This window comes from Bos indicus, chromosome 19 (assembly GCF_029378745.1).
Source record: "Bos indicus isolate NIAB-ARS_2022 breed Sahiwal x Tharparkar chromosome 19, NIAB-ARS_B.indTharparkar_mat_pri_1.0, whole genome shotgun sequence".
Taxonomy (NCBI): domain Eukaryota; kingdom Metazoa; phylum Chordata; class Mammalia; order Artiodactyla; family Bovidae; genus Bos; species Bos indicus.
Window position 1 is genome coordinate 51,332,152 of NC_091778.1, and position 14,628 is coordinate 51,346,779.

Consider the following 14,628-nt stretch of genomic DNA (forward strand, 5'->3'; position numbering starts at 1 on the left):
CACAGTGTCTCGGGAGCAGCCTTTCACAGGCAAGAGGCACAGTCATCCTTATGACCTTTTTCTGGGCAGAAAAGAAGATGTTTCAATAAAAAGTGTTACTGACAGTTTGTAACTCTCAGTTCTAAGCAGGCTGTGAAGTCAATTTAGGAGCCAGCAGCAATCTGTGCTTAGGGTTCACCTCCGTGGGCCTCACCTCTCTGTGACCACAGCCCCTCCTGACCTGACTCACTCCCCAGGAGACTAAAGCCAGGAATAGGTTGCCCTTCAGCCTTTAACAAGAAAACCTTGTGATGCACAGTATCAGTTCTCGCATAAATGGATGCTACAAAGCACAGGAAATACAACCAGGAGGGAAACAGAATGTTGAAAGTCTGGCCAGGTTTTTCAGAAACACTTCCATTACAGCCCAGCTCACTGACATTTCAAATTATCAAAATTCTACACACAGTGAGCTGCGTGGAACTCACTGAAGACACTATGTGAGACCTCACCTGCCCGTGCACAGGAAGCTGTGTTCCATGGACACAGACTATTGTCTGCCTCTGCTTCCTTTAACATTTTCTTAGAAGCACAACCTCATTGTTGCAGATTAAAATATGGTAGTAAATACTGTTGGGACTTACTGTACATCATCTTAAGGGACCTGCCAGGTAGCTGAATATGCAAGTGTTTTTCCCGAGCCAGCATTTCCTTCATGGCCAACTAGGAAATGCCACCCGGCTGTGAACAGGAAGGCGGGCAGGACACAGATGCTCCAGCCCAGGGGAGTAGCCTTTACAGACCAAAGACCCTCTACAAAGGAAAATAGTCAGGATTTTTATCATAACATGTTTATAGATCTGCAGATAGAAGAAAAAAGTCTTTACCCTCCATTAAACAGAAAATGGCTCACCCCCCAACCCCTTGGCCATATTACTTGATTGTGGTTATGGTTCAACAGATGTACTTGTCAAAGAATAATGTACTCATTAAGACTTGAAGGAATTCTGTGGCCATTCCTGATTACTTAACGAATTCAAAATTTTTAAATGTATATTTCTTCTCTCTTTTGATATGCTTTTACTGTTCAACACTTCAAACTTACCCTTTCTTATACTGTCTGAATTAGTGAGGCTCTACTAACTGCCTAGTAAATGTCTACACACGCACACACACAAGGAGGAAAAACATATATGATGCAGAGGTTGAAAAACTAAATTAAAAAGCTAAACAATGGAAATACTATGCACCGACTTCCAAATGTCCTCTGAGGAGACCCAGATTCACAGACAGCCTAGGAATAGGCTGTGAGTGCAAGTCAACCAGCAGGCAGGCGCCCCAGCTCAGGAGCACTGTGTTCATGTTCTGTGCACTGGCTACCTGGAAGAGGCATCTTTTGAAGAAAGGGCTCCTCAGTAACAGTTTGAAAACCATCTCTGTGCAAAATTCAAAAAGCTATGTACGTCTTCAGAAGTCAATGAGGAAGACAGAAGACCACCAAAGTAAAGGATAGGCAGGATTTCTAACTCTCCCTCCCTCACTGGTCCAAGAGAAACATCTCAAACGACCCATGCCTTTCCCATCCGTGAAGACCATGACGGCAAGCAACAGGGCTGAGGTTTCCTCAGAGCCACTATTCCTTCTACCATGTGCTAAGAAGGTCAGAAAGAGCGTGGCCACAGCAGGCCTTGACACTCCTGCTCCCTCAGCACCAGAGACCCTCACTCATCTCATGTTACCTACGCCCCAGCTATATACACAGCCACTCCATGCCCCTCTCAGCTGTCAACCAGCATATACAAGACATGTAACAGAAACATTTAATAACAAACTGAAAAGGATTTACCTGCCAGCCCTTGTCCGCAGTCCTGTAGTAGGGATAGTTTTTTGTGATGTGCGTATAAATTCCATTTAGGGTGAGCTGTTTATCAGGAGCCATTGTAATCGCTTGTACGATTAATTGTGCATAGGAATAAGGTGGCTTTGAATCATCCTGTATTAAAGTTAAAAAAAAAAAAGTACTGAAGTAATCAAAATTTTTTCTAAACTTACTGAAGTTCAGGATTCTTGACATTTTTAAGCATTTCTATGATAATACTTGTCGTCCTTCCTATAAAAGTAATATATGATGGGGAGAATTCCCTGGCTGTCCAGTGGCTAGGACTCTGTATTGTCACTGCCCAGGGACTGGGTTTGGCTGTGTGTGTGTGGGGTGGGGTGGTGGTGGTGGTGGAGGATATAATATGATGGGAAAGCATTTGGAAAATTTGGAGGAAACAAATGAAGACATGTAGAACAGTATAAAAAAGAACATTAAAACCCCGTAAAGAAAAAGTCCAAAGGGCAAAAACAAAAAGAATAAGAAAATGAGAAAAACTCAGTAGAACTTCTGGACCTCAGTAGAGTCCAGAGCATGCATGCTGATCCATGCCATAGGCTCATCATGTTGATCTCATGGTCAGGTGAAGAGTTGGGCCAGGCCAGTGGTGGCAAGGGGTGGAATGAGCTGGCATATCTCCCAGGCCCTGGTGGGGGTTCTCATGCACACAAGGAGATGGGGCAAGAGCGGTGAACACCAAAGCAGGAGAGTGATGTCCACTCAGAATTGCCAAAAGTCCATCAAGGAGCGCCTCTTGTAAGAAAACCCAAGCAGACAAGAGTACCAGGAGCCAGACTCGGGGTTCCTACACCGGGGTCCAAGGCATCCGGGCAGCACTGCTCAGGTGTGCAGGGCTGCCATGCACAGCGCAGGATGCTGGCACTCCTGGTCCCAGCGTACTTAGACACACCAGGGCTCTTTGCCATTGGGACGACTCCGAACCACATACACATGCACAAGCCCACTGGGGAGAGGGTGTACCTCTCTCTGGCTGTGAACTACACATATCAACAAAGCATAACGTTGAATGCAAATAGTAAACTGCAAAACAATACATTCAAGATGTATTATATGAAGTTATACATATTATATGAGGTTAAGAAATGAACAATTTAGATATTGTTTAGAGATAAACACAATAAAGGCAGACAGGCAGGACTGCAGCACGGGCAAGGAAGGAAGGCAAAGAGCCAAAGAAGGGGGTGCAGGCTTCACGGGCACAGGCTAAGCTCAGTCCTGACAGCTGGTGGAGGATATTCTCTGAACAAAGAGAATGAATCACCCAGCACCTCACTTTCAAATAGCTGACATTTCCTGAGCACTTGGGTCAGCCACTGCCCTGTCTGTCCTCTGAATGAGCTCACCCTGAGTTACAGGACAGGGATGGTGGAGTGACTGAGTCGGAGTCCTACCAGGCAAGAGCATAAAGCCTTCCTCACTGTGCTTATGCTGATGTGTGGGTTTCTTTTTTTATCTTTCTTCTACACATTTCCATTAAAAAAAAAAAAAATTGTAATAGGCAGGAAAGCCTACAATATATCCGTATCAGCCAAAAACAAATTTTTCTAAAGTGACCAACAGTACAACCAATGCTAGGTAAAGAGAGAACACAGCCCACATCCCAGAAGCTTCCTCATGCCCTGCTCCCCGCCGTTTCAACCTCCCAGAAGGCCACCACTTTTCCTGACATTCTGTACTAATCAGAACCCAGCTGTGACTTAAGTTTTACCATCTAAGAATGTATCTGAAAACAATACAACTTAGTTTTGCCTGGTTTTAAACAGGGAAATGGACAAGAATGGAATCTTACAGAGTGCCCCTGTGTCTGCGCCTGCCCAGTACCGTGTGCAAGAGGCTCCTGGCTGCCGTGGACAGATGGCTCACAGCCACGACATACCCATTCCCACGGGTGTGACCTGTCCTACTACACGAATAGACCCCATTTTATATAAATGCAGACTTAAAGTAACACTATGTCTGGTTTTCCTCTCTTTTTTCACTTAGCGTTCTATCAAGAGCACTTTTATATCAGTAACTGTATCATATGAGATCCCCTTACTTAATCAACCTTCCTTCATTTAGGGGCATTTAGGTTGTTTCCAATTTTCTGTTTTGTCTGAACTTTAGTTTGAGATTTCTGTCCATTTCCCTTAAATGAAGTCCTAGAAGGGGCATTACTGGGGCAAAGAATAAAAATAGGCAGGGTCCTACCGTAAGTCATCCAATAATCATCATCCAAAAGGGACTGCCGTGTCCTCCCCAAGGTGTGTGTTCGTGTACATGTGTGCACACACGTTCAGACGTGCACATGCGCAACCTGCAGCGTTAGGACAGCACTACTGAACGCCAAGCACCGTCTCCCAGGACACCAGGCACTGGGCCCCATGAGGACCAAGGGTTCAAACTCTTAGCACCTGGGCCCACGGCTGCCACTGAGGACGGCCCAGGGCTGAATGATCAAAAGAGTGCATCTCTGAGAGCCCAGCACCGAGAACACACTCAGCAATCACCCGCACCCACGCAGATGGGCACTTCTCAAAAGGCCCTGGGCGGGTGTTCCTTGACATGCAGGTGAAGATAGCTGCTGCCCAACAGGCCCTGGGTTCTGTTTCAAAGCTATGAAACATTTATTTACCTTTGGGCTATCTCCACCTGAAGCTTCCTTCTCGTTTTCCGGCTGTGAGCTGTCGGCCATTAAATTGAGGTCAGATGGTATCACACGGCCCATTTTGTACCCTGAAGACCCTGCTCCCCGGGGGCTAGAAGGACAGGAGTTCGCAGCACTGTGAACAAAAAAAAGGTTGTTACTATCAGTCTATTATAGAACATACCTCACATCGTATTTCGGTAACTGGCTCTTATTTCAAGGAAAACAAAATTTAAAAGTAAGAGAACTTCAGTATTTTCACTGGAAAAATGGACTCATTAATCTTTGTGAAATTTAAGATCACTCTAAGAAATCAGGTATTTGCTTCCATACGTATCATCTTAGGAACTTACCAAGGACACAGAGCCATACATGATGGCTCTCGGGCTCAGCCTGGAAGAGGAGCAAAGAGCACCACTCTGCTCGTCCCCCTCCACCAAGGAGCTGAGGACAGGCAGCAGCGAAGGACAATGGCTTCCGAAAGGTCAAGGGAAATTTGGAGAGAAGGGAACAGCAGCCAGGCTGAAGACAGGACACAAAGAGGGAAGGAGGCGGTGGACACAGATACACACGCGGGCAGGCTGTGCGGGGCTCACAGGAAACATACAGAAATCAGAAACAGAAACCTGCTTTTTAATATGCACTTTTTTTTTTTTTTCATGAGGTAGGGCTGGCCCATGACACTGAGAATGTTTTGATTTTTGATCTTTGCTGATTAGAAGACATTTCATTTGTAAATTCACCAAGTTACGTATTTAATTTATGCTCCCTTTTCTGTACAGTATTATTATACTTTACAGACAGAACAAGCTACTGAAATGGAAGGATGCCAAGAAAAGATTGTTTTAAAAATCCAGTAAGTTATAGAACAGTATATATGTTTAGCTCTCATTTGTATTTTGGATAAAAAATAAGTATTGAAAATGTTTAAGAAATTTCTGGAAAAAATACTTAAGAAACAGTAGTTACCTCTGAAACCTCAACTGGAAAGGAACGGGCCAGAAGGGGGAGCAGCACACTACTACGTGGTGCCTGTGAAGCACTCCTGGCCTCTTCCAAGAGCACGCACCGTCAGTGTATGCGCTCACCCTCGAGACAAGAGCTTACTGCGCGCCAGCAACAACTCAAAGCACTGGAGAGAGGAACCAGACAGACGGCAGAACCACGAGCACGGAACTCTCGCTCTATGATTTTAAAACTAGCTAACATTTCAGAAGGGTCAGCGTGGGGCAGGTGACTTGTCCCCCTGGCTGGCTGGTGGTGGGTTTCCCCAGAAGTCATCTCAGCAGCAGAGACGCTGTGCTGCTCAACACTGGTGGAGGGCCGTGGGGTGAAGATGAGCAAGGAATACACGATGAAGACAGGCCAGGAGGTGAGGAGCGGTTGGGTCAGGAGCTGAGGTTTCCAACAACCTCCGGTTGCTTGAGCGCCTACGGGCAGTGTGTCAGTGGCCTGACCTCAAGGCTGCTGCTTCCACTGTGGGCCGCTGTCCCATGTGGCACACAGGGGTGTTCTCCTCTTCCTCCGTGAATTCTGCACATTTTTCATGCAATGCTGAATAAAAATCTGGCCACGTAGCTGCTGTTATTTGCCTACTCACTGCCACACTTACTACCTGACCCATCTAGTCACACAGAGACAAATTCAACCAAGTGGGCGAGACAGAGGCAGCATCCTCAGCAGAGCGGCCATGGCAGGGGGCAGAGAAGGGGCCCGACCAACAGCAGCTGTGCTCACACGGAGCCAAGCAGCCAGTCTACCTGACACTCCCCCCAGAGGCCTTTCCAGAGGGATACCTTTCTGTCCATGCTGGTTTTTAAGAAAAGAAACAGAAGTGTTGGACTGAAAGCTACAACCCAGAGCTGCAGCGTTCCCTCTGTACCCTCCCCACTCAGCTACATGTGGGGTCAGCCACAGTGGACAAGGCAAACGATGTCTTCTCTGCCTCCCAGCCAGGCCCTGTGGACAGCAGGAGCTAGGCTCGCAAGAGAATCAAGTGTGGTCATCTGCACCTAAGTCTAACACTACTCACATTGAAGAAGATGCCTGAATACATACTTCACTCTTCTACCGAACAGAAGACTGACCATCTGAGCCTTATCCCAGGGTCTCATCTGCAGGTCCTGGGTGATTCCTCAGCTACTGCCCCCTGAAAGCTCAGCACAATGTAACCATCTTGCACTGGATTCCGTGGTGAAGAGTAGGCCCAGAAGGCACCATTCTCTACTTCCCGACACTCTTGGAACATTAGGACAAACACAAGTTTATCACCTTACTGAGGTCAAACTCAGAAAACCAAACTATAAGTGTTCAGAATTTACATTAAGTTGTAGCAAACCAAGATACTCTTGGTATCAAACCAAAATGCAATTGAAAACATGACTCACACTTTTAGACTAATACCACAAATCACCTATCCCTAAACTTACACTCAAATCAAAGAATCCACAAGTGAAAAGCAGGAACATTTGGGAACTGTGTTTCACACGCAAGAAACCGAGAGTAAGTAGTGTTCAGAAACTGAACGATGTTTTAAGTGCCCTCAACATCTCTCTCTCCATGCAGGTCAGCGCCTGGGAACAAAGGCATGGTCACTATGCACTGCTGTCCACTACTGTGATGCACTACAGCTTCTGAATATCCCAGAGCCAGAGGCAAGGACTGAAACTTGGACAGTGTTATGCCCACACACACACCCTGATGCTACGGGGCCCCCCATCCCCTATGGAAGCTGCTGTATACCTGATGGTTCCTGTGGGGGAGGGGAGGGGGCTGATGAGGTGGGCCATGGTGTCTGGAATGTTGATGGTCAGCGGTGAGATGTGAGCCTGCACAGGCTTCACCGGGGACTCGGGCGCCTCCTGTTTCTCCCTCTTCTCGCTGGACAGGGCAGTGAACGTGATCTTGATGTTTGTGCTCGGGAACCTGAACGTGCACCTAAAAAAGAAAAGCCAACTGTCAGCACCTGTCTGCCAAGCGGCGGGGCAAGATGCCCAACCCACAGCAGGGGACAGAGCCCACGTGTCCCCAAACATACTGGAGCCTTGACTTGTGTTCAAGAGTCAGCGAGAAGCCCATTTCAACCTCACCTCAAGTGTTACAAGTTGCTTAATGCGTTGACGCCACAAGGAGACATCGTCTCATGACTTAAAAACACTAGTAAGCAAAAACCTCACTTAGACCAGCCCAACAGGGGAAAAAATGGTAGAGCAGATTCAAAAAAGACTCAAATACCACTTAATCTGCACCAGGCAGGGTATGAGACAGGCTCAGGATCGGGAGACAAGCCCTAGGCACGGAGTGGGGAAGGCCAGGCAGGAATGCTGCTCACCCACAGGGCATGGATGGCCCCATCATGAGAAGGAGGAGCCCCAGGTCCATCTTTCACCTGCTGCCGACCTCCGAGGGCATCTCCTGCCCAGCCCTTCTCTTAGGTTCCCACCCTGGTCTGTCTGCAGCCAAGATCTGCATGTGGTGTTCAAAGACAGAAAAAAGCCAGCCTCTGATTCTCCTGCACTTAGGCACAGCCCTTTCTCTCTCGAGGTCCTCCTCACATGAGGTCCCACAGGTGCTCCAGGGACCCCACCCCACATCGCAACCTCGTCTGCTCTTCCCCTCGTTCACTACCCAGGGACCCCCTTCGACCCCTCAGTCACCTATCCAAGGGTCTCCTGATCGCCCTGCACCCTCCCCTTGCTGCCTTGTTCATTTCACTCTGGCCACATGACTCTATGTTACCCCATTTCTGCTTGTTGCCACCCAGTAGGATACAAGCTCCATTGGAACAAAGTCTTTGCCTGCAGGGCTCCCTGCTATAATTCAGAGACCAGAAGAGACCTTGACAAAAGCAGAGAAGGGCCTCAGTACACACTTGTTGAATTAGTGAAAAAGTGCCCCATTTTATACATTAGAAATGTAATTAAAATAAGCAAATCACATGAGTAAATGAACAAATGGTAAGCCCACAACTGCTTCTTTGATGCTAACATGAGATTCGAATAATCAACTCCAGGCCTAGAAAAGAAGGGCATTAAGACTCTCATTGGCCTTAACTTGTAATACAACACACGTAACAGTGATGAGAGTGAGGCAGCGTCCTCCCTCTCCTCCCCTATGCAGCTCCTGAGCCCCACCCTCAGGCGATGGTCCCTGCTCACCAAGAAGGCCCGCTGTTAGAACAAGCATTTTCACCAGCACAAGGGCTTCCGATCCCGCAGAGCAGTTACCTGGCTATGCTTGTTTCCTCATCCACAGAACAGATGACAGCATCTCCCTCCGCGAGCGCCATGAGGATTAAGTCAGATACTTCTCACATTCAAATGTTTACCAAAAAACCAAACTACCTTCAGCCTTACGGTAAGATGTCAGTACTTGCTTTTCCTACAGTTGGACATTCACCATCCACTGTGCTGCTTGTTTCACTGTCACCCAGGAACTCAGAGGCCCAGCCCGGACCAGTGGAGCAGCACATGCACCCGCCTGTCCTCCACACGCCGTGGAAGCAACACAGCCCTGTGTGTAATTCCAGCACAGGAATGTGAGAACGGGACTGGGCACCTCCATGTCCCCAGGGGTTCATTTCTGCTTTTCATAAGATGGGACCACACACTTCACGCTGGTCCTCGGCGTGTGCGTTCCCTCAGTGTCACCACCCATGGGGTCCGCTGCACAGATGGACTGAGTGCTGCCTTCAGGGCAAGCACCATCACACGGAGGACTTCCTTCCTTTGTATCCTATTCCCAAAGTCCCCAATTACAGACAACAATGATCTCCTCAGCATGGGCATCATCTGTAAACCTCAGGCTCCAAGGACACACAGGGCATCTAAAGCGACACCAAGTACCATCAGGCCACCTGCCGACAACCTCTGACGAACAGCATGTGGGAGTGTCCTAGCCATCAGTGGACGCTGCCCAACCCCAACCCCTGACAGGTGAAAATGGTATTGTTGTTTATAACATCTATTTCTGCTTTATTGACTATGCCAAAGCCTTTGACTGTGTGGATCACAATAAACTGTGGGAAATTCTGAAAGTGATGGGAATACCGGATCACCTGACCTGCCTCTTGAGAAACCTATATGCAGGTCAGGAAGCAACAGTTAGAACTGGACATGGAACAACAAACTGGCTCCAAATAGGAAAAGGAGTACGTCAAGGCTGTATATTGTCACCCTGCTTATTTAACTTCTATGTAGAGTACATCATGAGAAACGCTGGACGGGAAGAAACACAAGCTGGAATCAAGATTGCCGGGAGAAATATCAATAACCTCAGATATGCAGATGACACCACCCTTATGGCAGAAAGTGAAGAGGAACTGAAAAGCCTCTTGATGAAAGTGAAAGAGGAGAGTGAAAAAGTTGGCTTAAAGCTCAACATTCAGAAAACTAAGATCATGGCATCTGGTCCCATAACTTCATGGGAAATAGATGGGGAAACAGTGGAAACAGTGTTAGACTTTATTTTTTTGGGCTCCCAAATCACTGCAGATGGTGATTGCAGCCATGAAATTAAAAGACGCTTACTCCTTGGAAGGAAAGTTATGTCCAACCTAGATAGCATATTCAAAAGCAGAGACATTACTTTGCCAACAAAGGTCCATCTAGTCAAGGCTATGGTTTTTCCAGTGGTCATGTATGGATGTGAGAGTTGGACTGTGAAGAAAGCTGAGTGCTGAAGAATTGATGCTTTTGACCTGTGCTGTTGGAGAAGACTCCTGAGAGTCCCTTGGACTGCAAGGAGATCCAACCAGTCCATTCCAAAGGAGATCGGTCCTGGGTGTTCTTTGGAAGGAATGATGCTAAAGCTGAAACTCCAGTACTTTGGCCACCTCATGCGAAGAGTTGACTCATTGGAAAAGACTCTGATGCTGGGAGGGACTGGGGGCAGGAGGAGAAGGAGACGACAGAGGATGAGATGGCTGGATGGCATCACCAACTCGATGGACGTGAGTCTGAGTGAACTCCGGGAGTTGGTGATGGACAGGGAGGCCTGGCGTGCTGCGATTCATGGGGTTGCAAAGAGTCGGACACGACTGAGCGACTGAACTGAACTGAAACGTGAACTACTTCTCATATGTGTATAAGCCATGAATCACAATTAAAAGTTACCCAGGTAGTCTGGTAACTTTCTGTTTTTTAATGTGGGTTCTGATTACATGAGTGAGTTCCTATTAGTGAAAATTCACTGAGATATACTATACACGTATGAAGCACACACTTTTCTGTACATGCAGTATACTTCAATAAAGAGAATTTCTTAAAAATTCTTTTTAAAAAGCTATCTGTAGATGGATACAGAGATTGATAAAATGTTGATAACGTCAGGAGGTTCACAGTCCATTTTGAGTTAACAAAGGCCTATTTCTTTACCAGGATTGTGATTACTATGGGTACCCAGGTTATAACTGTAACTGATTTTTCTATGTTTGTTACATTCAAAGCCAAGTACTTCAAAATGTTTTTTGAGTTCTCTTTGGGGTTCAGTTAGTAAAGACATTCTTGTTTCCCTTTAGGGGATGCAAAAAGCCACTGCTTGACTTTTCTAAGTCAGAAATAAAAAACAATGGGATAATTTTAATTAACTGTGTCACAAAAGGAAAAAGAGCAGCAACACATTAAAACAAGAGACAAAACAAGGTGAGTATCAGCACTCTATCTGCCCCATACCACCACCAGAGGTTGTTTACGTCTGGGCACACTGGTCCTTGTTCCCATGAAGCACCTCAGGTCATCTAAGAGTTTAAGAGCCTGTAAGACACTATACTGATTTGGAAAATTAGGAGCACGCTGTCCGTGGCTCATGCTGCTTTGTACCATCACAATGCCTAAAACTGCTGCTGCTGCTGCTAAGTCGCTTCAGTTGTGTCCGACTCTGTGCGACCCCATAGATGGCAGTCCACCAGGCTCCCCCGTCCCTGGGATTCTCCAAACAAGAACACTGGAGTGGGTTGCCATTTCCTTCTCCAGTGCATGAAAGTGAAAAGTGAAAATGAAGTCGCTCAGTCGTGCCCAACTCTTAGCGACCCCATGGACTGCAGCCTACCAGGCTCCTCTATCCATGGGATTTCCAGGCAAGAGTACTGGAATGGGGTGCCACTGCCTTCTCCATAAAAACACTTTAATTGATCCTAAAAGATTTGTAATAAAGTCTGTGTGGGCTCCGAAGCTGTGGCGCTTGGGCTCAGCTGCCCTGTGGGCATGTGGCACCTCTGTTCCCCAACCAGGGATGGAGCCTGGGTCCCCTGCATGGGAAGGCAGGCGAATCTTTAACCAACTGGACCACCAGGAAGTCTCAGGGAAAGAATGTAAAATGAACAATAAGAAAAGCCAGACAGCAGAAAGCAGAACCACAACCCCTAAGCAAAAACTGAGCAGGCACTGAGCAAAATCTGACCAGATACTGAGCAGTCACACACCTCGAGTCACAAATCAAAACTGAAGCAACACAACAGCGGACAGTTTCAAACTTAGGCAAGGACCCTGATAAAAACTAAGTTTCTTTTACTTGAATAAACATTAATAATGTTAATATGGATTCAGAGTTGCAAATACCCTTCTCTCCACCTCTCTCTTAGTCTCCTGTATTTGTTGACAGGGATCTTTCTTGGAGTGGAAACTCTTTCAAATGAGACACACGGGTCCAGAGATCTGAATTTCCTGATTCACAAAGAAGCTCTAAGGATTCTGAAAATCTGTTCTTTATGTACAAAGCCAGGCCTTGCTGCAAATACTGAATACTAACATCATATAGCTAGGCAGAAATTAGCCATATTGGAATCTCCAACCAAATGGAAAGTCAAATTTAGTGTTATCTCTATGCAAAGCAAATTTAAACAATTAACCAATCAGGATAGGACAGGCAGGAGCAGTGGTCTGGCCCCACAGCGCCACTGGGAAAGGAGCAGAGCAGAGCAGCCTTCCACCCTGAGCTAACAGTGACTGGAAGCCCCGGGGGAACAGTCACCATGTTCCCCAGCCTCCTGTCATCCTTTGTCGTGGCACAGATTAACTACTCAGACAGACACACAATCTAAGTTGGGAAAAATTCTCCCTCCAAGAGGGTTCCATTTCTAGCTACTCCAAAAAAACATGTCTGAATGCAATTCAGACAGTCGTCATGAGGATAACTCTGGAATCCCTCGGTTTTTAGAGTATTTTAGGAAGTTTAATGGGCGAAGGCCTACAGATGCCACCCCCATGGCCATGGCACAAAGCAGGAAGAGTGCCCCTGCCACTGTTCTCAGTGCTGAGAAGACAGAGCCTCACCTCTGGATTTCCTGCCGAAATAACAAATCTGGATCTCACCAAGAGGAAACATCAGACAAGTATTCTACAAAACAACTGGCGCATCCTCTTCTAAAACATAAATTCACAGAAGACACAGGCTGAGGAACAGTCACAAATGAGAGGAAAGCTCAAGGCATAGGTGACCTGAGTCTAGAAAATGGGCATCAGTAAACAACTGCTAAGTCCAGTTAAGTCAAGTGTTGTATCAACGCTAAGTGGTGTCAGTACCTGGGCGATAGTTATGGAAGATAATTTTTTAGTAAATAGACATGGAAATATCTCAGAGGTAAAAATGCATCATATATGTAGCTTATTCTCAAAATTTTCAGGGAAAAAATACAGCAGTGAAGCAAATGTGGTCAATGTTAATATTTGGGGAATCTGGAAAAATTAGAATATTTGTTCTATTTTTGCAATTTTTCTATAAATCTGTGTAATTTCAAAAAAAACAAAAAAACAAAAATAAAAAATTTGGAAACTTCCACGACATCCAATGCAAAGCCTGACAGATCACCCCAGGGGTCACTGGGCCCGTGCCAGGCGAGGCTGTGCACACGGCCCATGACAAGGTGAGCACAGACGTCAAGAGCTTGGAAACCACCCGTTCTTCTGTCAGACTGCACCTTCTCCACGGTGGTCTGAGAGCCCTGTTCTGGGATACACCCTCGTCATTAGCTGTCTTCTGTGCAGTTCAGAATCCCATCAAATCCTGAGAATAATCTTGGGGACACCTGACAGTAACGAAACATCGCCTCACTGCAGTTCTCATCCCTCCTCCAGAGCCTGTGTCCCTGACAGTCAGCCTGGAACTAAGCAGGGGAGTACAACCCCAGTTCTGCAGTACACAGAACAGAGTCACGGCCACATCTACACAGTGGACCCTGACTTCTGTGCCCTCACAGTCACCCAGCACAGCTGCTGTCTGTTAAATCTACATGCTGTCCCGTCACTGGGCTTCCAGACTGTGACCCAAGAAGCTGTGGTTTGTGGTAATAGCATATTCTATAGTTTGTATTTCTTCTCTCCTGGGAAGAGTATCTGTCCCATCCTACATGTATCAATATTCACACAGAACAATATGTCCCAGCCATGTTCTCAGAGCATAACACTAAATGTCCTGACACCCAGCACAGGCCCAGCAAACGGCCCCAGCTCTCTGCTGCTCACACCGAAGGGCTGGGTCTAGCTTCTGCCGTCCACTCACCCCATAAACACGGCTGCTCTGCGCCACTTTTCCCTCACTCTGGGGTCCAGGCTGATGCAATGACCCCACTGAGGACACTGATGGTTTCCAGACAGACAGAATAAATGAATCCTGTGGCCACGCCTGCAGGCAATGAGCAGGAGGGCCCCCAGCGAGAACCCTCCTCACACAACATCAACTTTTGCAACAACTCCTTAGTGTTAGCAATCCCAAGAGACATCTGGAAAAGATCACTTCAAGTCCTTTCAGCTATCCAACTGGCTACAGAGACATCAACTGAGCTGCTCTCCAAGGGAAGAAGTAAGAGGCCAGTTACTCTGTCACTCACCTATGACAGCTGACAACGATAATCTACTATGAAGAGGAAGAGAATCCAATCCTTTAATCTCAGGATTGGCAAAGGAAAGACTGTGATAATAAAAATAACGTGTCACACAGGGTGGACAGAGCTCTGGGGCCATCAGTGACTTGGGGTGGGCAGCAGTGACTGCCAAAGAGGAGGGCCACAGGATCAATTACACCCAAGGGTGGATCAGGGGGTGGGGGGAATAAGGAAATGAGTGAGGAGGTTCCCAAGCAGCCGAGGTGTGTGGTGTTTACACTGCAGGGTCTGTGAGGACAGAGAGCG

General features: G+C 46.9%; 1 protein-coding gene across 1 annotated transcript in view; it reads right to left on the reverse strand.

Moving 5' to 3' along the window:
- FOXK2 (forkhead box K2) overlaps nt 1-14,628 on the reverse strand; it is a 52,984-nt gene that overhangs the window by 19,557 nt on the left and 18,799 nt on the right. The window contains exons 2-4 of the mRNA XM_019981158.2: nt 7,248-7,442; nt 4,494-4,641; nt 1,826-1,972 (exon numbers count right to left, since the gene is read on the reverse strand). Of these exons, the coding sequence (XP_019836717.2) occupies nt 1,826-1,972; nt 4,494-4,641; nt 7,248-7,442 (490 nt within the window). The remainder of the gene's footprint in view (nt 1-1,825; nt 1,973-4,493; nt 4,642-7,247; nt 7,443-14,628) is intronic.